Below are 25,075 nucleotides of genomic sequence, written 5' to 3' on the forward strand. Positions count from 1 at the left end.
AGTGAAACAAAAAAAGAAAACAAACAGGCTATACCATCATACTAAGTGCCAAATATTAAATATAATATATGACACGTATGCATAATTATAACATTAAAATTAATCCACATAAAATAATCATAAGAGCTACAATCAAGTAATTTGAAATAGTAAATAGGAAGTTAAAAAGGAAAAAAAAAACTGTTAATGAGGTAGTAAAAGGTCTCTGTCTTTTTATGGTAGCGACTACAAATATAGAAAACTCCCATATGATGGATACAGTCTTAAATATTTCACACTTTGTGCTTTAATTATATAGGATTACCACGGCTCACAAATAAGTTTCCAGAGGATGGGTAACATCTTCCTCTGCGTACCATAATATCATATTGCTTTCGCCAACCCGCATGCCAAGCGCGGTGATTATTTTATGTCCCCCATAGATATGCTTGGGGGAGGTACTCGCCTTGCAGTGGATTTCTATGGGCTGAAATGATTGTCTTTTCATGTAAATGTTATCAGTTATTATCAAATAAGTAAGTTAAGTTTAGCAAGTTAGGTAGAATTAAGAATCCATCATGACTTTCAGAGTAGTTGCTTAACTTGTGTTTTTAATTCGTGTTGTAGTTCTTTTTACTAGTCTTTTACTACATCTGGCAAATTTACAAGGTATTTAAAATCCTGTAATTCCGCAAATGATATAAAGAGCCGAACCGATATTCCCGTGGGAGCCTTCGGTCTCTAATATAATTTATATACGTAAACGACGTTTAGCTAAGCGCTTCCCGGGCACTATTGCTTGGACGTTACTACGACGGAAAAAATCAAGAGTTTTCATATTATCGAATTTTATGTACATATCTTCTAGCTTTAAAGCCGTTCGTAAGTTTTACGAATTTGAAATTGAAAATAATCTTTGATTAACTAATCAAAGTAGTTAATAAGGTAATTTAAAAGTAAGCCACGTTTATTTAATAGATTACACAAGAGCTAGCCCTGTTGAGATCTGTAACTGTCATTTTAACGGTTCCGACGCGGGGAGCCAACGCTGCCGTGATCGTTCCGGTCCGAACGAATGATTGAACGATTACAAAAACAACACAGCAAGAACGAGTGAACGATTGGACCGTACTAGAGTACTAGACGAATACGGCCTGGTTGCGTAAAATTCGCCGTGCGCGAAAACGATCGCTTCGGCCAATATGGCATGTATTACATTCTGCGGTTAGCGGGTCGGGTTGCCAGCATTCCGGCGTCTCAGCGCGCATTGGACGTGATGCAAGATGAAAAAAACTTGCGATTGGTTTGGTTTTGGGAGAGTGTAGGACATTCAATTCTTGATCTAAACGTAATGGAAAGAAAAGTATAGATAGATTTCAATTATATCTGATTAATTTCTTCATAGTAACAAGTTGTTATATAACTGGTAAAAAAGTAATCATTTATCCAACAACTACGTGTAATATACATATATGTGTATATTTAGCGCAATAACCGAAGACAGGTTATGATTAATGCTGTCAAAGTTGATACATTATTATTATGAACAAATTGAATGTAATAAAATTTTTGCTTGCGACGTTTTTAATAACAATTTTCGCCATTTTTTTCTTTATTAATTATTTATGCGACATTATATCAACGACGTTACGATATAACGTCTATACTTTTAAAACCTATTTTATTATTAGAAGTAATAGTAGTTAATATATTCCGATTATGATCTGATATGATGATTGACCTTTGCATTGTAAATGTTACAAACTTTCGCATAAATTACAACACCATTAAGCAAATGTCTTAAAACCTTGCCCCCGAGGTCAAGGACCATCAGCTCTGGTCACAGGCATCTCACCAATCAATTGACCCGCACGTGAGTTGAAGGCAGGTTAAATTAGCTCACGATATCTTTGTGTTATAGACGTTTGGGAGATTGAGTGGCTTTAACCAAAAAGTACAGAAATATCACTTACTTTATGTTATACTAACAAATATTGATATTGGTGACGTCATCAAGTTTACCTCTGAGATGGGGAACTTGTAGTTCTGTTAAAAACGAGAGAAAAGCATTTTAAATGCATATTGTGGGTGCTATATAATTTTAATTTATTTAGGTTTATAATATACATACCGCACATACATTTATACTACCTTCACTCTCAGCTTTATCTGTCCAACTTTTGACAAATATTTTGGGCTGTGAGCATATATATTAGCTGATAGCAAACAACACAAAGTTATTTCCATTACGGTGCGATTTGAACATTTGTCCCCGGCAAAGTCAATGCGGTATGCATGTTGCACAAATTTATTTGCAATTCTTGTTATATGAAAATTAACTTATCTACAAATAAACACTGTCAAAAATTTCAGTTACTTTCGAATTAAATATTAAATTTTACAAAAAGTCTCCGTTTGTTCAACTTTAACTTCGGAGACTAGATTTCCTTCAAATGCGAAAAAATAAGGGAAAAACGACGAAAAGGAGAGAAAGGCGTTCATAGTCATAATACTTGATCTAACATGGTCCGCCTTTTCAACTAGGTGCTTTTAAAAATTTAATTATAGTTCGTTGAATTACGCTGTGAGGATACCTTAATTTTCTCGCCCCGCATAGTTCAACAACAGAAGTCGATTTCCACGAAGGTTATATCACTAATTTGAATCAAGGTCACGTCAGTTAGTATTTCCGTCTTTGTGCAATAGGATTAGTTTTTTTTTTTCAATTTTAATTCTATAATGTGATAAAGAAAGCTAAGCAGTGCGATCATGTATGGCTTAGTTTAAAACCTTTTAAGTTGCGAAAATGGTAAAAATGTGCCGAATCGTAGTTTTGAAATGCTAACAGGTAATTAGATGATGTATATTTTTCTACAAAAAGTTTTGACATTTATTTGTATGATATGATTACAAAATGTTGAAATCATTTGTAGTTTATCTACATGTACCAAATATAAAAAAAAATTCACTGACATTTGCGTAGATATGTTCATGACAGCAAGATTTTTTTAAAGTTAAAAAATTTCGTAACGTACTTATTTGTTTGACTCTATTGTATATCAATATAAAGTAAAAGAAAATAAATCATATTAAGCCAAAAGTAGAAGTACAACATTAGAAATACTATTAGATGGACTTATTTACCAAGAAAAATTTATAAACCGGTCGTCACGTGATAGAAACGGTTGAAAATCCGATGTACACAGATTAAAAATACGGCTTACATTTGTAAAAAAGAAAATAGGTTATTAGTAGGTATAATTAAAATTTTGCACCTACACCGTGGCGGTATATACAGGATGAATAAATAATACATTATCGGTTTATCATCAAATGTTTTGTTTATTTTTTATTAATCCAAATTTTTTATCGATATTTAAATTATGACTTTTCACTGTTTTGCGGTACTTTCGTATATGCTCGGTTCGTATAATAATTGCCATATATTAAATTACCGTCATATATAACTTTCTAATGAAAGTTTATGCTCTTATTCGACCATCTTTTCTGTTTTTTGGAGTAAAAATCTTGATATATGCACAACATTCCCTGCCATAGAGTTATAAGAGATTCCAGTACATTAAGAAACGCTCACTGGCCGGCTCCTAGGCGTTCCCGGAACCCCTGTAACATAACAACTCTCTTCGGAGCATAATGCCTCTCTATCTCTTTGCTATTTAAAATAATATATATTTCATAGATATACGTTTTTCACACTACCCTCGGTACCTTTGTTGAGTTATCACGATAGTTAGACCATGTAAATTAATAGTCAGTCTTAAAGTTTCTAGAGCTAGAATGTTTAGCTGAACAGTTAATGTATATATCAGTTTACAAGTTTATTTGCGATATAAACGACTTGATAGTATATTACCCCCCGGATGGGCTTTGTGAGTTGCGCCACGCACGTCGGAGCGGAGTTGCCGTCGGTTGCAAAACTCTCCGAGACCAGACAGCCGGCTCGAGGCGCGCGGTGAAAAATTCACACGCGATTACGCCGCGGCACTATTGACTAATTTTTCACCACAGCCTTTCATAAGGCAATGTACATCAGGTATTCTTACACATATAAACGATTTAAAAATTTGATAATGTGAAATCAACATAAATCATCATTGGAAGTGGTTGAGAAAAATTTAAATATTGACAAATTTAAATAATCGAATAGCGTTAACGGAGAGATATTGATAAATCCACACCAATTAGTCAATACACTAATCATTTAAAATTAATTATTTGATAGGCGGTAGTTTATAAATTGCGGTGACCTTTCTCGAGGCGTGTGCTGTATAAATCTCGTTCAATATTGGCCAGTGAAGGCGGAAGCGCACAGGTGAATCGCGATGGTTCGGCTGCGCTGGCGCATCGCTTTAGTTGCGTAACTCGACCGCATTCCGTCGCCGAACGCCGTCGCGGTCGGACGTCTATTTCGTTAGGTAATTCGATAAGAATGATTTACCGGTGGCGTGATTACAGAAACTATACTAATGCAGTCGATTTTGACATAAACATATGATAATTCAAAAAATATTATAAACGGCACATAAATGTTTTAAGTGTCGAAAATATTCATAATTTTATACGCACGTATTTTATGAAACGATTTTCTAAGGTCGATATTATCAATAAATTAGGCTAATGTCGACGGTTATTATCTCGGATATGTTCACCGTTGTAGTCATTACGATGATTTACATCGAACTGTTCGAATAAACAGAACATTTCGGATAACTTTAGAGCTAGTTTATTACAGATTTTAATTATCAGATTATGGTGTTGCAGGCGTTATGGTGATCAATTTCGACACAGAAGTAAGTTTGATTGGCCTACAATTACAGCCGTATTTTGCTGATACCTACCACTTCCCACGCCGTTCGCTGAGTGCTGAGAAAACCCGCCCTCTAATTACGCGCTATGAATTCTAGTGGCATTTGAAATATTCGCCCGGGAGCTAAACCGAAAAGGGCAATCTAATACTACGACAGGAAACATGAAACAGTATTCGCACTTCAGACATTAAGACACGTGTCATCTGGTTTGAATAAGCACAGTTATTTTTATATACACGCAATATACGCGCTTTGAAGTTAAGTGGCGGAAATGACCCAGCTAATTTTATTGGACTTAAACACGTATGGTGTTAGTTATTTATTAACCATGTTAATGATAGTCAATTCAGTAAAACAAGAAGTGATAACGTAATTAATCTGTATTTATATTGTAATATTGTAGTCTTTCGTTTCGCTGTAGAACATCTAAAATACCAGCCGTATTGGAAATAGTTAAGAAATTGTGAAATTTAATTCAAAATTCATAGTGCTTACTACCAACTTTGGTACTTACCAATTATTAGCCTCTTATTAAGTTAAATCTGTACAGTATTTGCTTACAGAATTATACGTAACACTAATGGAAATGCGTATGCACGTACACCCCCGGTGTGACTTAAAATTTTTTTTTTCCCAAATTAAAGTTTAACTTTATATAAATTTAGTTCCTGTTGAATGTTGCATAAACGCGGCAATATTTCAAACTGATTGATTCCTTGGCATCCAAAGGAATTTGTTGAGACGGCAATAGAGAACCGTCAAAGGGTAGGTCGGGGAGCGCATTTTAGCCGATGACTAAAACCTTTTTCTTTTTCATTTTATTTCTCCTATCGGTATGCGTAATCCCAGACCTAGACAATATCTTGGCAGTGTCCTGCCTTTTATTTCTCATATTGACGTTTGAAAATGCTTACCAGCCTCAAAACAAAGTTGACCACAGCTGGTCACACGTGATATACTATTTTCAGCAAAGACGTTGCGAATTGGCGTAGCCGGCGCACTGCGCTTATAGGTCTTCCCTCTTATGTAATCTCATTTAAAACCAGAGGGGCTTCGTAGTGTTAGATGTCTCTAGACTCGTATTATATTTACTGCGCATAACCTATTACGCTGTTAAAATAGATGTCTCAAAATAAATATTTGTTGCATGGTTAGAATAATAGGAATGCGACGTTTGATAAAATGTTTATTAATGATAAAAGGTCAAACTTATATCACTTTTGGCGTTCCTGATTTTGGTTTATGCGAATAATATTTATTTATGACGTCGCGGCGGATTTATTAGTTTTTTTAAAATACTCCAATAAAGTTAATTCATTTGTAAATATTTTTTACTTAAAATAAATCCGTAGGAAAAAATTTGTAGATTTTAAAAAAAAACTGCGTAGATAATTACGTTAGGAGACGAGTTTATCAGAGAAAATTTTATCTAGTAGACATATGTGACGTTGACTTTCAGAAACCACTTCTTCAGGAAACTAGGAAAGTTTTCTAGTCTAGAAACCAAGTTTTATTTATGGTGTGACTCAATAAGTATTGATAAATTTTAAATATAATATTTCTGATTTTTATACACGTACAACAGTTTCCTTGACTGTTTGGAGGCGTTAGCAAAATTACATAGTTATAAAATTTTCCATCGCCTAGGAAATGAAACCGCGACATTTTATTTTTCACGGTTCGGCAAGCCCAACATAGGATGTCGTCGCTTTTAACCAATCTTATAGACATTCTATGGGGAGGTGTATGGTTGGTGTATGAGAGGTGTATGGCTAGCAGTGGATGTTCTATCACTGAGATGAGGAAGATGTTCTACTTTGGATCATTTTATCATTTTAGGTCACAGACGCCCACTATACAGGCATAGGCTTCACCCAGAGATATCTACGGAGGGGATATACCATGATCGCCACGCTTGGCAGGCGGATTGACAATCGTAGTGTGATTATAATACGCGAAGGACGCTGCTGCTCATCCTCTGGACTTGTTACTGAGTACTTGGAATTTAAAATAATTAGTGCAGAGTCTGAATTATGTAGGCTTGCACCAGCACACTGAATCAATAATTGTGTTCATTTGTGTAAGCCAAAAGAATAATTCCAGTCTGAGAGAATTTTGTATGATTTTTCAAGCCTATAAAAATCCAGTAATTCGATCACTATGGTATTAATATGTATATAAAACATGTAGTATAAATGAAAAAAATCTTGAAGCAACTAATTACATTAGTATCGATTTATAAAAAATAGCGTCCCATTGGAATTCATAAAGAACGCAATACATCGCGGACGAGAGTGTCGTGGAACTTACGATTTGTTTCTAAAGTACGATAAGTAAATGTCAAATGCCGAGGTGGCGGTTAAAATGCTTAATGGAGTGTGCATTCCTATAAACCACTGCATCAATTATGTGCGTTCGCTTTTTAAATTCAGCGCATCCCGTTGATGGAATTCCACATAGAGTCATTTGTGCATCAGCGCAAAATTACCGCCAGAAGTGAATTCGCGTGATTTAAATGCGGTAATTTTAAAGTGAATTTATTGCTGACTTAAATAAAAATAAATGAGTGTTTAAACTGAATCGTACAGTTTTCGCATTGCCTCGCTACATTCTTATTATAAACGACCGCATTCGACCTTTTCATTTTTTTTTCTTATTGATTATATTTTTTTGTATAAAAAAACAATTAATATAATCTTTTGTCTTTATGCAATTATCAGCCATTTTTTATCTTTAGAGTTTGAATGTGGATTATTTTAAAACCCTTTTGACCTCCAGAGAAAGCCAAAATAGCGATCAAGATATATAATACACCAGTGTTTCGAAAAATTTAATGCCTTGTTGTAAATATCACTTTTAATAATTGATTTTAAAACAACCCATCCTTTTATATTTAATAGGTAAATATAGATATCTCATAAATACAATTACCATAGAAAATACAAAATTAAACCTCTTACATGTAACGTCAAAGAGTGGGCTATACTGAGAATTTTTTTACGAAATAGAACCAGCAATGTGATCAATAGATGAATGAAAGTATGCGACATACGGAGGACAAAGATCACAAAGCGTACAGAACAGATATTCGCTGAGGCAAGGGCTCTGGTGTGGAGACCACAGACCGGCAGGCGCAGCTTGGGACGTCAATCCACAAAGTTAAAGACATACTATAGTGTTATATTTACTTGTGTTTCAATCACTCTTACCTAACGGTGCATGTTATGCGGCTAAAATGACGATAATACCTAAGTCACAAAATTGTTGTCGTTCCAATTTACGCAGTGTTATGTTATGTCATATATATATGGAAGTCCAACATCTCAGTCCTACTCATGGACATGCGTTAACGTCAATAATATAAAACTAAAAATAAAATATCAGCACAATTAGATGAAAATAAAATTTATTTCATGACTATTGACGACGTAGTATAATAATATGGACAGAGTCGTACTAGGGGACGGTCCACGCGAACTGTCAGCGGATAATGTAGGCAGAGTTTTCGAGGTCTAACTGCGCCCACTCGTCCCGTTTCGCGGCACTGTTCCGCCTTGCTCATTAGCTCTCACATTAATTTACGGTACAAGTTTGCGTATGCATAGACAACCGTGTCCCCGATGACGAAGGCACCGCTGACTAGGGCTGGCGATAGGTCCATGCTAGCATCATTTCAACTGGTAAAAGTATTCTAGAAAAATAATCATACCAAAATTACTAGGATATGTTCTAAAATGCTCGAAAGGTTGGTTTAAGACGAAAGACGGCAGTGTTTTCTAAATATCATGATATAAACAAGGCAAACTTAAGTCTTGTGGCGAAAAACCACTTTTCCAAGAAGCAAATTTGAATATGAAAGTAGTAAAATTAAAGAATATATGACTAGTAAACAAAAGAAGTAATCCAATACATTAGACTATATTGTTATATGTATAACATATACATAAAAATCACTGTTTTATCAAGTGATTACCGTAGATATTCAAAAGATCATTGATTTTTTATAGGAAGAGTAAGATACCGTTACATATGGATACAACTTTTAGAAGAAATGACTGTCATTGGACAGAGGAAGACAGCACTTGTAAGGGAACATATTTAAAAAAGGGTTGGTATTTAATTTTGTATTGATATAATTTTATTAGGTCATAGTCAATGTCGCGTGAAGTTCTGATGATGATAATGATGAAAATTAGATAACACTTGATTTCGGATTTTTGCTTCATAGATTATTTGGTTACTTAGGGTGTAAAAGAGATGTTGGGACATATCTTCACGGATGGAAAAAATAATAGTGTTCCAGTTGCGGAATATTTGTGCAAACTCTAGCCAACCCTGAGCCGAAGGTCCGACAGCTGGATAAGCCGCGTTTAACTGTAAAGCACTGATTACTAACACGTTTAAAGAATGTCGTACACGGGAATCACATTATCGCCGGCCGTTTAACTAGCTCTCAGCCGCGGCTCCGCTCGCCTTCTCGGCTCCGACGCTGGCTTGTCGCGTGTCAGCCGCCCGAGGACCTATCGTGACAGGAGACACGACTAACTAGTTTGTTTTTTAATTGTAAGATGAAATGTATATATAATCATATATACTTTTCTAACTTAGGAAAATGGTTTACCAAACTCGCGCATGCAAGTACGGGTTAGGATGGATGTCCACAGATTAAAACCTCTAAGATATTCCTTCTACTCCGAACTATGACAGGTCCACTGGATAAGTTTTTACTTTTTTTCCTAATTATTTTTATCATGGGATCATTACCTATTATTATAGAAAGCCAAAAGAGCTTGATTTGATAGAAATTAGAATCAAAATGAGTTTCCCGATAACGCCATTTTTAACTTAAATTTAAGCCTTTTTTGTGACCTCCGCTATTGGGGGCCTCTCGTACCTCTATTTATCAAACAGACGGACAGGGACTTTATTTGCAATTTAATTTTTCTCATGATTTTTTATTTTCTCTCTCTTCTTTCATTAAATTAAGCCTTTATCGATACTGCCAATATTCGCTTACTCAACTACCAAGATACGATACGATACGTATCGATTTATCATCATTACCAACAGCCGATCGATACCCACTGAAAGGTAGATCTTCCCCAAAAATCTTTGGAGTTATGGGTCTTTCTGCCCGCGTCCAGCGACTTCCGACAATCTCGACTATGTTGTCGGTCCACCGATCACCACAGTGGGAGACCTTCCATCGCTGCGTCTATTTCCTCGTGGTTGCCACAAGAGAACTCTTCGGCCCCACAGCAATCGGTTGCACGAGCAACGTACCCCGCCCACTGCAATGTCAGACAAGCAATTTGGAGCTACGTTCGTGATCTTGGTTCTACTGTGGATTTCTGATTTCTCTTCGATTCGATTAATTTGAATCTTATCAAAATCAATCATATCTTTAAATTAAAATTATGACAATCGCCAACACCGACGCAGTCAATCGCATTGGATCACGTGGTGCATTTTATATGTTCTCTCAGATTGAAAAACTTTATATGCACTTTACTTTTTTGTCTACCCACTTGAAATCAACAAAAAAGTTAACTTTTAAAACATCATTATGAACTAATAAACATGTGTGCTAGAAGTGGTAGTGCTTCATTTTGTCAATGATTAGTATATGAGTTATCTATAAACACGATTAGAGACAAGGTTGCGGTGGGCCCTATTTTGTTTTGAGTAGTTTATATTGTTTTAAATCATACACGTTGATATCGCATTACTGATAAATAAATATATGCCTAAATAAATATCTTATAAGGAATATATTATAGCCCCGTTAGTCTGTAAATAGAAATGACCGAAGTGAAACATCGATAAATAATCACAAGAGCGTATTCAAGGCGCGGACGCTCCACAAATCAACTAAAAACATAAAACCGGCGCTGAAGGTACGACCGAACGAATGGACACGCCCTTAATTTCCAATTACACAGCTCGCAACAGCTCCGAGAGGGTCTTTCACTGCTGTTTCGATTCAAATGCCCGGTATTCGTGCACTTGTATTTTAGTATTTGTGTGTAAATACACACCAATACGCACGAATACTCAGAAATTTGCAGATTTAATACGATCATTGAAACTACAAGGCGGCGTTCAAGTTATCGTTGTATTATTTGAAGTAATAACCATGATGTTGAAGTTTCTGGCTACACATAAAATTTATGGAAACTATTACAATTTATTTATATTTTTTATATTCTATGTATTGTCTGGTGTTGGACGTCCATATACCACAGCAGACTAGAGGCAACAGACAAATAAAATAGTAATAAATATAAACAGTAAAATAATCAGATAACCTATAACTGAATGAAATTAAAGATTACATTTTCTTTATTCGTCTAAAACATTCTCCGGTAGTATTGCGATTAGACAAAGGTGGGGCATGAGACGTCTTGCAACGTTCCAATTAACTGCAGACTCGTTCGGCTGGTACAAAATTAGTAATATAACAACTGATTTAAGAAAGTTGAAATGTAGGCAGATCAGCGGAGAAATTGTCGATTAATGCCGCTGGCTGGTTTCATTTATCTCATGTCCGCTGTCCATTGATCGTGTACTTGCGGCTGCTAATAAGATTTGTGGGTTAAAGGGTACATGTATAATGTTTATTATAATTTTGTCATTTAGATCACCTTAATACCTGTGAATAAAAACCTTGATTTTTATTCGGTAGCAATAAAACGTACTCGGCATATTTATGATCCATCTTTGACCATAGAGCACGTAAAGGCTTCAATAAATCTTTTTTATTTGAGTTTTCACCGCCTACATTGCTGCAAATGTTTTTGCATCACCTCAGAGGCAGTTTGGCGCTATATACGGCGCGTACTAAAATTCACATTGTTATGAATATTTATGAAGCCAACGTAAAATGTGAAAGATTTGATATCGATAAGCGAAATGTCGATGGCAGCCTGTCAACGGTTTGGCGATACACGTTTTTATTGCCACCGAAAAATGGACAGTTGTCGATTTTCGATCAGCCTGTGTAAGAGAAAAGATTCAGTGTTTTTGACAGCTGTATATCATTAATAATTTATAAATTCACACTTATTTTCGGTGAGAGGCGGTTTTAAAAATAATTCGACAGCCATATCAAGACTCATTGCAGCAATGTATTGTTTTAAAATATTTGTTAAGAGACCTGATTAAGATCTGGAAAAATTACATTTTTCACATCATGATAAAGATGATGGGGTTCTGTCAATACTTTATTTATTTACTATTTTTAGAACTTAACTCCGTATTATTTAAGCATCGTATTTATATTGGAAATCACGAATTATAAGATATTGTTTGCTATCAACACACACTTCTTATGTTATACTATTTAAACTAACTATTTTACAGCCAAACTAGGCGTTTTTTGTAACAAGGAACAACTTGCACTTTACGTTATATCATATATAGTACACTCGGTGACTACCTATTGTAGGTAGATGTAAGTTTGTAAGTAAGAATTTTGAATGCTCATTATACATGTTTTTTTTTATGGGCTTGACTTTCACAGCTAGCCAGATGGCATTAGTAGATTCCGAGGATTCTAGATGGCAAGCCGCAAAAGGCCCAACGCTTATTTTAAGGCACCGAAGATATGCTTCTGAAAGAGCCTCAGTCTGCACCGCTACATTCTACTATTTCACTGGATTAGGCGTCCGCTCAGCTCTAGCACCGTAGGTTATCATGCAGTGGGTTTAAACTGCATCGATTGCCTAGAACTATTACACATATTGTAGAGTCTATAAAGTAAGGTGATATATATACGTTTATATAAGCGCAAAAATCTCTCACTGGCTAGTTCGAAATTCAAATTTTTAAATAAAGTCGCTCGATTATAGAAATACGAGGTCTTGCAGTTTCCGAAGAAGCGTTCGCTTCCATCATTATTTAAAGGAGGACCGAGAGGAGGGTATGTGACGGGGATTTGACAGGTACAGCAGCGTTTCCACTAACGCGTCAATTATTGACGGAGATAGAGTCTTTCAATATGGAGCTACGTATCTCGGGACGAGTTTGAATTTGTACCGAGACCGCTCTCTGCACTTATATGTATGAACTCGTCAGTCTTATGCGCTCCAAATAAATTACAGCGCACGCTCGATGGTTAGTTTTCTAAATAGAATGGACTTTATTTCTCGAGCCAATTAACAGACGGAAAATGATACAGGTTTGTTACTACGATCTCATTTACAGAATGAAACTTGTTTTATACTATAATTCTGTTATAGTATATAAATAACACTACTAGGATAGATATGTTAATCAACAAGAAGTTAAATTCGAACTTTTATCGTGTCTGCAACCGGCTGATTAAACTAGTAGTGGTGAGTCTTTTGCATGAGTCATATTGTATTATTATTTAAGCTCGCACCTTCGTCGGCGTGTTATTTAAAAAAAATATATTTATTTTATCATTTCTTTTCATTTAAGATTTTTTTTTATTAATGTAGCCTAAGTTACACCTTATTACATCAGCTACCTGTTAGTATAAGTCCTGTAAAAATCTGTTCACCCGTTTCAGAGATTAGCCGGAACAAACAGACAGACATACCGTATATACATTCACATGCTTGTAGTAATTTTAATGTCACAAACATACTTCAATTTTATAGAATTTCTTTCAATGTATGTTCAATGACGCTAGATGTAGGGCGCTGTGGTCTTATTGGACATCTTTAGAGGAAGTCTATATCCAGTAGTGCACGTATTGCGGTGGAAATCTTAATGATGATATCAATGTTTTCTATGCTACTGGAGAGAAGATACGGGATATTTACTACACCCGCTTAAAGCAAGTTTAAGGACCATACCTGTCGAATTGGTGCTATATGATTATGTTGGTTTCCTTCGCTGTTTATAAACATAGTTGTTATATGTATCAAAGTGTACACGATATTAAATTGTTATTGTACTTGAAGTGATTAATCATGATATATTTTCTTCATTAAACGCTATTGTCGTGTTTTTAAGTAAATTAGATGTAACATACATGTATGATATGAATAAGGACTTACACTCCGTTACTATATCGAATACCGTATGGTGTGTTTATTTAATAAATAACTTACGTGCTCGTCCAACGAATAGGTGAGCTCGCCGTCGTCGTATAGAACGAACCACCTCCGCTGCCATCTCTGCAACAAACAGTAAAATTCATTATCATTTGATTTTCAACAATATCCACGATAAACACAATAAGTCATAAATACAAACAGAATTAACTAAGTCACGTGATATCTTATTGCATAGTTATCGACGATGATATCAGACTTCGAATTTTATGGATATTTCGAACAATTTGTTAAATACAGGTTGATTAGTTATTGACATAAAAGGTTCAAGGGATAAAAGTATATATCTAATGTAAGGTATATAAATGTGATACAACAAAAGTAGAAATTAAGAAAATGTAAAATGAAAAGAGGATGAAAGAATGGTAAAACAGAGCAAAAGGGAAAGAAAGCAGAATTGTGGTATAAAAGAACAGAATGAAAGAGAAGAGAATGAAAATAAAATAATTAAGTGAATAAATTAAATGCTAATAAAGTCCCACCATAAATAGGGGTACGAGAGGCCCCCAATAGCGGGGGTCATAAAAAAAATGTAAGGTATATACTTAGTGAATGGTATCCAAAAAACTAATGATATCAGAAATGTATATAATCTTTTTGAAAAATTCTTAGGATTATTACATATAAGAATTAATTATTGAGTACATCTAGATGTCATGTCGCATTACAGTAAAAAAAAATAATGTAAAATTTTTCTGATTCATTTTAAATATGATGAATGGAAAGAGGTATGAAAACTTTAAAGCTCTTTCCTGAAAAATGATTGTATATTTAGCTCTTTAAAGCTTTTATACCTATAACCAATCAGGCTATACAGGCAATGAATACATATTTGAATATTGTATTTGCACTAATGAAGGGCATATAAAAATGCAAAGGCGTGCAATCAATTTAAATGTCGTAAGCGACTTTACGGAGCACAAAGCACAGTCGGAAATCTAGAATGAATTTTGCATACAAACGAGGCGAGACAATGAAATTACGGCGGCGTTCATTATGCGTTGGTAACGCAGATTACTGGACCCGCTGCGGAGTGCTTTGCCGAGCTCACTCGCGGCCGCCGTCACAGATCAAGTAAAAAAAAGACGACAAGCGTGATACTAGGATACTGGTGCTGGGTTCTGTATGTCAAAATTAACTAAAGATTTAAAAATCTACTGTATTTTAAGTTAACTTCTCAAAACAGGTATTTTTGTGAAATCTCAAATATTAATTGAATATAAATATAAATGTTAAATAATTTAGTCGCTTGTCATCAGAAAGACAAACAATAGAAATCGAACATTACAAAATGAAAAACACTTAATGTATTGTTTTACGAATTTTACCGATGAATTTAATTTTATCGTGAATAGAGAAAAATAGATATGTACATATATTTACAAGTTAAAATGGCTTCCATAAACACTGAAGCATTGACACTTGATTAAATTAAGTTTAAAAAAATATTCTGTAACTGTTTTAAGATTAATTTTAATTTATATTTGTTAATAGATACACATTGTAAATATACAATTGTATAGGAGTATTCATTTTATAAATATAACAATAATATACTCTTTACAGTGTGTCGTTTCTTATAAGATATTTTTATTACCAAAGCAATTAAAGTATTTAATATTATGTCTTTCATTGCGGAACTCCAAAGTCAGAGACACTTGTTGCCCTATTTCTGGTTTATAGGCAGACATTCATCACGAACACGACAATTGCACATTTAAGAACGGCCTATTATTCTCTACATATAAACACATTGAATATTAAAATAATTATTGTACGTGATGGATAATTCGTCTCGTTGTTAGAGCAAAATAATTTACGAAATAAAACAAATAGAGGTCGCAATGTAGCGACGCCCGAGTCGTGGGAAACGCAAATGTACAAATCACTTAATAGCGGACAATTAAACTGGCAAAAATTGCCGCTGGCGTTTGGCATTTGGCATTTCGGGGCGGTCGCGACTTTCGAAAATTTAATGGCGCCGAAAAAAATTTTACTTTAGTGATTAGAATCGCTATTGTGATAGGAACATAAAATATTTTAATTACTGAAATCTCCAGAAAAACTCATATATTTGATTCCTATACATTGTTGATCATTTAAACAGAATTATATTCATACAATTATAACCTAAGCACAATGTAACAGGAAATAGTTGCGTCTAAATACGGCGCGAGCGATAGCGTATATAATTAACCGAGAGTTATTATAAACGAAATGCAACATACTGTATCTCGTTTATTAAGGAGCTGGGTCAAGAAGCTAATGGGATTATAGATTTCCCCGGTCCGGCCGGTTGTAATTATTTGCGATACCGACGATTTATACGCTGCGAGGGGTAGCAATCGATAAACAATTTCGCAAGATTTACGCCGCGAAGGCGACACGATAAAGCTATTAGCGAGTAGAGAGGCGCGGTGAAAAACATATGACTATATTAGGCACGAGGTAAGACGACGGTAAGACGACGGAGTGACTGAATTACAGATTGTTCCGATAGCGTCGCCGGCGGAGATCGCGTCGCTTCGACACCGGCGCAGGGTTGTCCTGCTACAGAGAGCTAACGATGTCGATGGTGCTGTGATAACAGACGTCCCAGTCAATGCTACTAAGCATTGATAAGATCCAATCAATATAAACAAGGCATTGAATTTGAGCTCTTAGATATTGCATCTTTGGGAATTTTGTCAATGTCGAAAAGTAGGACAGAATCTCTTGAAGCCTGTAGACACTTGAAGGATTAATACTACGGGGAAAAGTATGTTGCAAATGAGAGGTTGACATGGGGGAGGTGACTTTAATATTGCACTTTAAAAGAATGTAATCGTAACTCAAATTATAAATGCCGATATTTACGACTTAGTGTTTACTGATCGAAGCTATTAATACATTGGATTTAAGTTTTAACACGACAGACCAAATATTTCGTAAGATATTCTAAATTTCTCATGAGTTGATTAACTAAGCGAAATAAATTCCATAAAACCCCCGTTTCAATCTGCGATCATAAAAGTTAATTTTTTTTGTTTTTCGGGTTATCATAGATATTTCAAGAAAATTCTGGAATGGATGAAATGGTAGATGTAAGAAGACTATTGAAGATTAATTTAAGAGGATAACTAGCTAAATTACATCGAATGAAGCTTCTCGAACAGTTCCCGAGAGATATACAAGCCCTCCTGCAATTCCTGTGTATTGAATTTCAAAACATAGAAATGAACATGTTTCATTCTTTACTTGCGATGGATGATGCGACACTAGACATTGTATTTAAAACAGAATTAATTTTTAATACTCCGTGTTTTAGCTCCGAAGTTCAAGTTACTATAAAATCTTCTTGGTTTAAGGTTGAAGATTTAGAAAGCAAATAAATTAACATCGTACGCAAGTACGTATGAATGCGTGCTGTTTACCGCAAGCAGCTGGTATTCGGGAAACGATGACAGCCCTATTTGGTTTACCATAAATCGGGCGCGATCTCGCCTCACCGATAGAGTAACCGTTCATGTTGAACTAGTTAGTGTTGCTCCTGTCTTGGAGTTAACTCAAATGCCAACTATCTCTCAGCTGTTCGGACGCCGCGATAAATTTGTAAGTCGTGACGTAGCGCAATCCGCGCTTCCGATAGAGGGTTGGCAGATGCAGCCAACGCCAGGGAGACGAGCAAAGAATGTAACAACTGCGAGTTGGCGAAGTATAATTTGTTTTATTCATTTTATTAATAAATAGGAAGCCACTTAAGCATCGCGAGGAGAGAATGAAATCCAGGGATTTTCATCAATGGTTTCTTAAAAAAAAAAACATTTGAATGTACAAACACAAAATATAAACCAAAATATATAATGAAGCATTGTTTGCACAAAAATATCCGTAAATGATGCTTTGCCGACACAGATTGCATCCAGCATTGACAATAACATGATCACCTATCAACCCCTTAGGAAGTCGCCCTTCGCTCCGCTTGCCGTTCTCTGGTCTCTATGGCAGAGCTTTAAGACCACAGCGGACATCAGTTTTTATTTTAATTTTAATTCGCATGTTTCAAATTTTGCGTTCTTCATTATATCTAGACTACATTATCATATAAACAACTTGTTGGTTCAATTTGCTGTTAAATTGTTATAGGTTATAAATTTGTAAAATGTTTACGATATCTTTGTCTGAACCAAAATCACTCCAGCTTTTCGACATCTAAAATTAAAATAAAATTTTAAAAATGAAATCCAATCAAGAATTTTCTTCCCCCTTTTTTATTCTTGATGTTTGTGTCTAAAATATAATTTAATATATCTGTTCTTTTCTTTTAAGTTATCTCATTGCACGAGTAGAGTATCGGTGCTAGACTTGTCTATTTTTTTGTCATTGTCAAATGCTCTTTACTGCCAAGTGGCAAAACGCTGAAGTCAAACCCTTGATCTCCGTAAAGTCCCCAATCTTTCTGAATTCCGCGAGAGCCTTCGTCTTTACATTGTTTAAGCCGTTGAATTTGTAGATTGCGAAGCTTTTTAATGGTTTTTAGGATCCCTCCGTGGACCATGACCAATCAATTCAAGAGCCGATACTACCAACGAATATAGTAATTAAGCAAGCACTGGTGTTAAATACTGAAAGTGCCTTAGAGTAAAGGAAGCGATTATTAATAAATATATAAATATATGCTTCAATCGAGGACATTTGCAGTAGAGGGCTTTCCAAGGGCCCATTTATCTAAATCTGGCATTGTGCATAGAGACGCTTTTCAAAGCCGTAGAAATTGCAGGTCTGCCCGTTTGCATACCAGTATTGCGGGATTTATTCAAATGAGCTAAGTAGGCTGCGATGCGATAAGCGCTATGTGACGAAGCGATTAACGATTTATAATATCCATTGACCATTGGCTACGATATAAAGACGTACGAATATTTTACGTTCACTCCGAAGTAGGTGTTTTCAAGTATGTCACATTGATCAGTAAAATAAATCTTCATATACCTTAACTGAGAATATTCGCAGTGAATGTGTGCGATAATGTAGCATGTGGTTTCACTGTTGAGGGTAGTTTAAATTAATATGCCACTTTATTTATACATAGATTATTCTATTGACTACACAAGAATACATTTTTAATAGTTTTATTTTCATATTATTTGTAACGAATTGCTAAGAAATTAAAAATATTCACGTAAAACACAAAAAAAATACAAAATATACGCTAGGTTAAAAAAAATCTATTTGTGTATCTACATACCTAAATCCAATTTTAGAACGTTAGTAGATATAAAGTTACCTAAAATAAACTATTACCTAATCAAACAAAAATGGTACTTGGCTAAAAATACGCATCTTACGTTGATATATATATATGTAGCAGAATTGGTAAATTGGTAAGATAAAAAATATATATAGAACTTTGTTTAAGACAAATCATATTCTATTATATACAAAATGAGTACTGATTGTAGAGTTTGTCGCTGAAAATCAGCGTTGTTCATTAGACAGGCAGCGGAAGGCCGCTCCCAGCGCATTCCTACACCTGGTGGTTGTTAGCCGGGGAAAGTCGGCCAGCTAATGTGGCGCGGTAGGCGCGATGGCCGCACGATAAGGTGCCTGCTATCGCCGGCCTCCGATGGCCGTCGTGTTCGGACATGCCTTACGACTCCCGCTAGCAGCTCGGAAATGTTCGACCAATATTATGTCCTTCGTCGTTTGTAAATTTTGAAAGTGTCAATAACACGTGTTTGGGACTCGGGAAGAATAGATACATAGAGTTATTATCAGTGCATTTCTCCTTCTAGACCAAGCATTTTAGACGCTGGAAGTATTTATTACTAAAGTATTTAATACAAAAAGTTCCAATAGTCTACTTCAGTGTTTTCTAACCTTATATGTGTCACGCCCCACCATAACCTTACATAAATTCGTACGCCCTATATATCATACATAATTTTTATATTAAAGCGAAAGGCTTAAACTTGTGTCGAGTCTACTTTCGAATTGCCCCCTTGACAGTCAGATGCCGCCCTGTGGGACTTGAGCCCCACGTTGGGAAACACTGGCCTACTTAGTAACGAACTAAATACAAAATTGTTAATCTGTAGAAATGTTTTTATGGAAACTTTATAGATCCTTAAACATTATACGATCATATACGTTATTATTCTTCGAATTAATAAAAAACATTGCACTTTAAGTGAAGTCAATACATCTGTTCATAGTACATAATTTGAATAAAAAACAGTTTTAATATTCTTTCCCATGGAAGCTAATAATGTTCCATATACAGATATTGCCTGGATCGCTTCCCATGACCGATCCAATTGCAAAGGTTACATGAAAAAATATTCACAGAAATACATTAACATTTTGCATGCATTTACATCATGATCTACGTTGTTTATTCCATCTATAGTAACGTCATCGTTTCGGCCCATAGACGTCCCCGAAGACATCTATGGGGGAATAAAACATAATCGCCACGCTAGGCGATCGCAGTGTGTTATCATGGTACGTAGAGAACGCTGCTGCCAATCATCTGTAAGCTCGTTAGTGAGCAGTCCAATATAATGCACGAAATGTGAATTATTTAAGATTGTATCCCGGAAATCGGACCCGCCACCTGCGTTCGAAAACTACCACTGCTCCATCTATAGAAGTATTTTTCAATTTTTTATGTGCCATACCTTTCTAAAAATTTTACGCCCATAACATATGTTTTCTATATTAAAGAAAAATGATTAAACTCGCGCCGAGTCCACTGTTGAATTGCCCACCTTAACAATTAAATTGCTCTCGTGTAGAGCGTGGGCCAATCACCAACCAATAGTTAATCCAAAAAATAAAAGTTAGTTCCGAAGTTATTCAATTATACATCGATTTACTTCTCGTCCGCATATTAGATTAGCATCTTTTACCTGAGAGATGATTTACGTCAGCAGTAGACACTAGAGTGGGTTCTTGATTAATACAATAAAAACGACCCATACAACAATTCATACAAACACTGATGTTCCCGATTCGTAACCAGGAGATCGTCAAGAGGGCCTGTAAGCAAATGCACTTGCCAAAGGATATTATGAACCAAATATTAATGTGATTGTTTCATTTTGCATAAACAAATCCGGCGGCTAGTATTGTTTTAAATAATGCAATATCCAATACTAGCGATTTCATCTGTTAAATTGACATGCGGGTTATAGGCAATTAGAGCAGACTACCAGGGGAATCCCCTCATTATATCTAGGCTACATCTTGTGCCTGCTATTTAGACATTTCCGCCGGCGTCTTTTTAGTCTCGTTTTTTTTTTCATACAATCGGATCGTCAATCAGTAACAATGATGTATAGATATTTTTTCTGTTCGTTAATCTTAATGATGTATCCTTTATTGGTGCGCAGATGAGATTTCAATTATTCCGGGCCTTTATTATAGTGGCTTAATATAGACCCGACTTTATACATACGATATAATTTTTTACCAACATCACAAACAGTTAAATTAAACTTCAGTACATAGTTATGGTTAGAATATTACGTGTTAAGTTTAGGAAACTAATAAAATATCAGGTGTTTAATCGCTTGAGATGACGTGTCGTAAGTTTGAACCCCGTTTGGAACAGAATAATTTACTTAACAACTGTCTTGTTTCTGTTATATGTCGGCGCTGTCACTCTCGTGGGTCGGCTACAGGTTTATTGGTCATAAGGTTCCCTAAAATTTTAACTTCTTCCACTACTAGTTCTGCTCGTTCTATTGAGCCGCTTGGTATTAATGTAGCGCGTCAGTGTGACTTGGGTACACAGAGTCTTCGCCCTTACGGGTGGTCTTTGGGGGAGCAGTTCTCGTTGCAGTCTTAGCTACTTCTGTAGCTCTATGTGTAGAAAGTTTCTTCTTTCTGCCGGCCCTATTTGCATGCTCATGTCTATTTTGTATGGTGACTCATATCGCTGGCCTTTCTGATTTTTAAAGGCAGCGCTTGCTTTTGGATTTGGTGCGTCAGGTTACTTAACAACATCATTGATTACAAACAATGAAGGGTCACATCGTGAGGAAACCGGTATTTTCCATCAAACATCACATCAACATTTCAGATATCTGCAATTTCTCGTGATTTCTTCACATATCTACTCTGCTGACAATGAATTTACTTGCAGAAACCTGTAAGACTTGATAGTGCAGAGCGCGGAGAGTGCTTAGTCGAAACTTTGTTTACTTAACTCGGGGGCTCCCCCGGGAATCTCTTCTCGAGTAGTGCATCGCATTAGATTTTAAATCACTGAGGTCAGTCACTTTGTGCAAGCAGACAATACATGCTTATCACATCGATTCAAGGGCGCCCGAAAAAATCGAATAGTAGTGTTAGGTTTGTATTCAGTGTATAACAATTTACACTGAAAAATTATATCAAAGAGCAATACAAATTTATTCTGTTAGTAAAGATTTATTAAGCTATTAAGAAAACATGTTTAAATACTTAAACACGGAAATTATATAACTAATAACTTCATACAAACCGGAAAAGATGTACAATGAAAAGTAATCTCACGCCACTTTGTTAAACGAAAAAACACGCGATGGAAAAATTTAAATCGGAGTGAAAGTGCGTGCGTTCTTGTAGGCAGTAATTATACATTATGATTCGCGTTCATTTGCTGTAGCGTCAGCAGCACACGGCGATTAGGTAAAGTGAGAACAAAAAAAACATATTAAACTTGTACACGGTACATATTAATTTATACATTTACTTTATAATCCACATTAGACGAGTTAAAGTGACTACTAATGAATGTCATGAGAATACCTAAATTAAATAAAAACTATTATCAGATGGAACTCGCTTGTAAGGCATCCTGAAACATCCTGTTTTTTTTTTGATCAGAGGCAGACTGTCTCTGATCACAAAAAAACTCTGCGTACCATAATACCGTATTGTAATCGTTCACCCGCCAACCAGGCGCAGCGATAATGAGATATCCCCCGTAGGTATGTTTAGGGAAGGTCTAAACCTTGCAATAGGCGTCTAAGGTCTCGATAATATAAAATTTAGTGCAGTATTAATTATGTGAGACACATTACTCGCGTCCACATTAAAAAAGAGATGTATGACTAACCCATACATATAATAAACATAAACCAAAAAGGATTTCAACTCTTAACTTTATGTTAAAGGAATTATTTTGAGTTGAATATAATTATAATAGAAATTGGTAGTCATAGTTATCTGCTAGGTTTTGTTTGTAGAATTAAGAACCCGAGAAAATAAATGACATTTATAAGATGTTTATCTAGAAAAGGCGCATCTCGGCGGCTTCAATATCTCATGAATTCTGTTATAAAGAAACGTATGACATTAATGGAACAAGTATTAGATAAGAAAGTTGTAGCTAAATCATCTTCTTCTTTTCAGCTGATAGACGTCCACAGCAAGGCTGGGTCCCTCCTAAAGGCGTCACAATGACTTGTCTTGTGATGACGGCATCAAGAGACTTTCCTCGATCATAACTATGTCATCGGACAATCTAGTGGCTGACACCTACGCGAATACATCATACATATAAGAATTAATCCGTATTTCTCTTGGAGACGCCATAGGTTGGGGACTAATATTCCGATTTATCTTTTGTTTATAGATTTCCTAATATTTTGTAGAATTATTTAAATTGAAAAAGAATAGTTTTTTAGTGCGGTATCCATTTGAAATATCGACAAATAAAACTATAAGACAGATGTTGAATGTTTGCGGCATTAGTCTTGAAAATCAAATTTTACGCCATCTGTTCCCGTGTTAACAAAGCATTAACATTATTTATTTACGGGTTCTAATAAAAACTATTCTAATTAGTACATTTTTAAATAACCTTTTGGTTTTACTAAGTTTCAAATAATTTATTCGTGTCTAAGATCAGACGATGTCTGTGGGAGGATTGATAATTTTTTTTTTAAATGCAAGTTAGTCGAATTCTTCACACCGCCGTTTAAAACACGCTGTATACTTCAATCGATAGATTAACGGTTGGATAAAAAAAAAAACGAAAGTATCGCCGTAAGAAAATCGAGAGTTTAGATACGTACCGGTTAATTGTTTTCGATTTTTATTTAAAACCGTTACAGCGTGATGGGAATAGAAACGCAAGACAATGCGAGGAATTCACTTTTGTTTGTGTTTTTAGTGTTTCCAACGATTAATGGCAGCGACGTCTTTGATACGGTCTTAAAGACTTATCGGTGTACAGAGTGAAGTTTATTCATTCGTTATGAATTACATCAATTGTTACAGATATATAAACATACAAGACACTTTTTTTTACTAATATTTTGAACACCTAAAGTAATATCAGTTTTGAATTACATTATACATAGTGGCAGTAAAGAAATATTTCTTAACATTTTGTTCAATTCATGACTTATACAAAAAATCATGTTCATACGTGTAAAGATGGCGTCGTTGTCGGTATTATATTCGTCTTTCGAAACAATATACATATTAATTTATTATCAAACACTAAGCGAATGGTTCTTATCAATTATTTATTTTATTCTGGAAGCAACAAAATATCTATTTTACTAATTATAGCTGTTAAATATCACCACAAAACTATAAAACTGAGGCTTGCAGACCAAAGCAAGACGAAATAGTCTGTACGTTACAAAACATTTTGTGTATGGTTTTGTATTGAACGTCGAATGAAGCAAAATCTTAACTTATTAGCTAGGACAAACACAGATCATTATCTGCTGTCAGAACAAGAAACGAGAGGTAATATTAAATCCACGCCCTCGGGTGCCGCGCGGGGGCGAGACATCGATCAGAATTAATTAGTGGCTCCATTGTCAGACCTTATCGCGCGGCACAAGGATCTCTGGTTTAACCTTCAAGGATAATCGATCAACGTAACGTTATACCTCGATATTTACGATTAAAAATTGAATTTCAAGAATAAAATTATACCAGACGCCCGAATGCCTCGTCTGACAGTTCCGATCGGCGACTGTGTTTTAAATTTTCGTATATAATTTATAGATTGGTACCCTCCAGGCGCGAGCGGTTTCTTAAATCTGTTATTACTGTAATATAAGAGGTTAAGCTGATTTTTCTCGGTTCGATGCGATGCTGCGAATTAATTAAGTGCGGTACAATCTTGCTAAACTCGAAACATTGCGAACATATAAACGTGGTAATATTATACAACCGTGAATCGATTTGTGGTAT

General features: G+C 35.3%; 1 protein-coding gene across 1 annotated transcript in view; it reads right to left on the reverse strand.

Moving 5' to 3' along the window:
- Window positions 1-25,075, reverse strand: part of LOC137930640 (protein outspread-like) — a 316,015-nt gene that overhangs the window by 46,455 nt on the left and 244,485 nt on the right. The window contains exon 3 of the mRNA XM_068773956.1: window positions 13,889-13,954. Coding sequence (XP_068630057.1) covers window positions 13,889-13,954 — 66 coding nt within the window. The remainder of the gene's footprint in view (window positions 1-13,888; window positions 13,955-25,075) is intronic.

This window comes from Battus philenor, unplaced genomic scaffold (genome assembly GCF_028537555.1).
Source record: "Battus philenor isolate CCGP_79_NKW_IND1 unplaced genomic scaffold, ilBatPhil1.0.hap1 SCAF_6, whole genome shotgun sequence".
Taxonomy (NCBI): Eukaryota; Metazoa; Arthropoda; class Insecta; order Lepidoptera; family Papilionidae; genus Battus; species Battus philenor.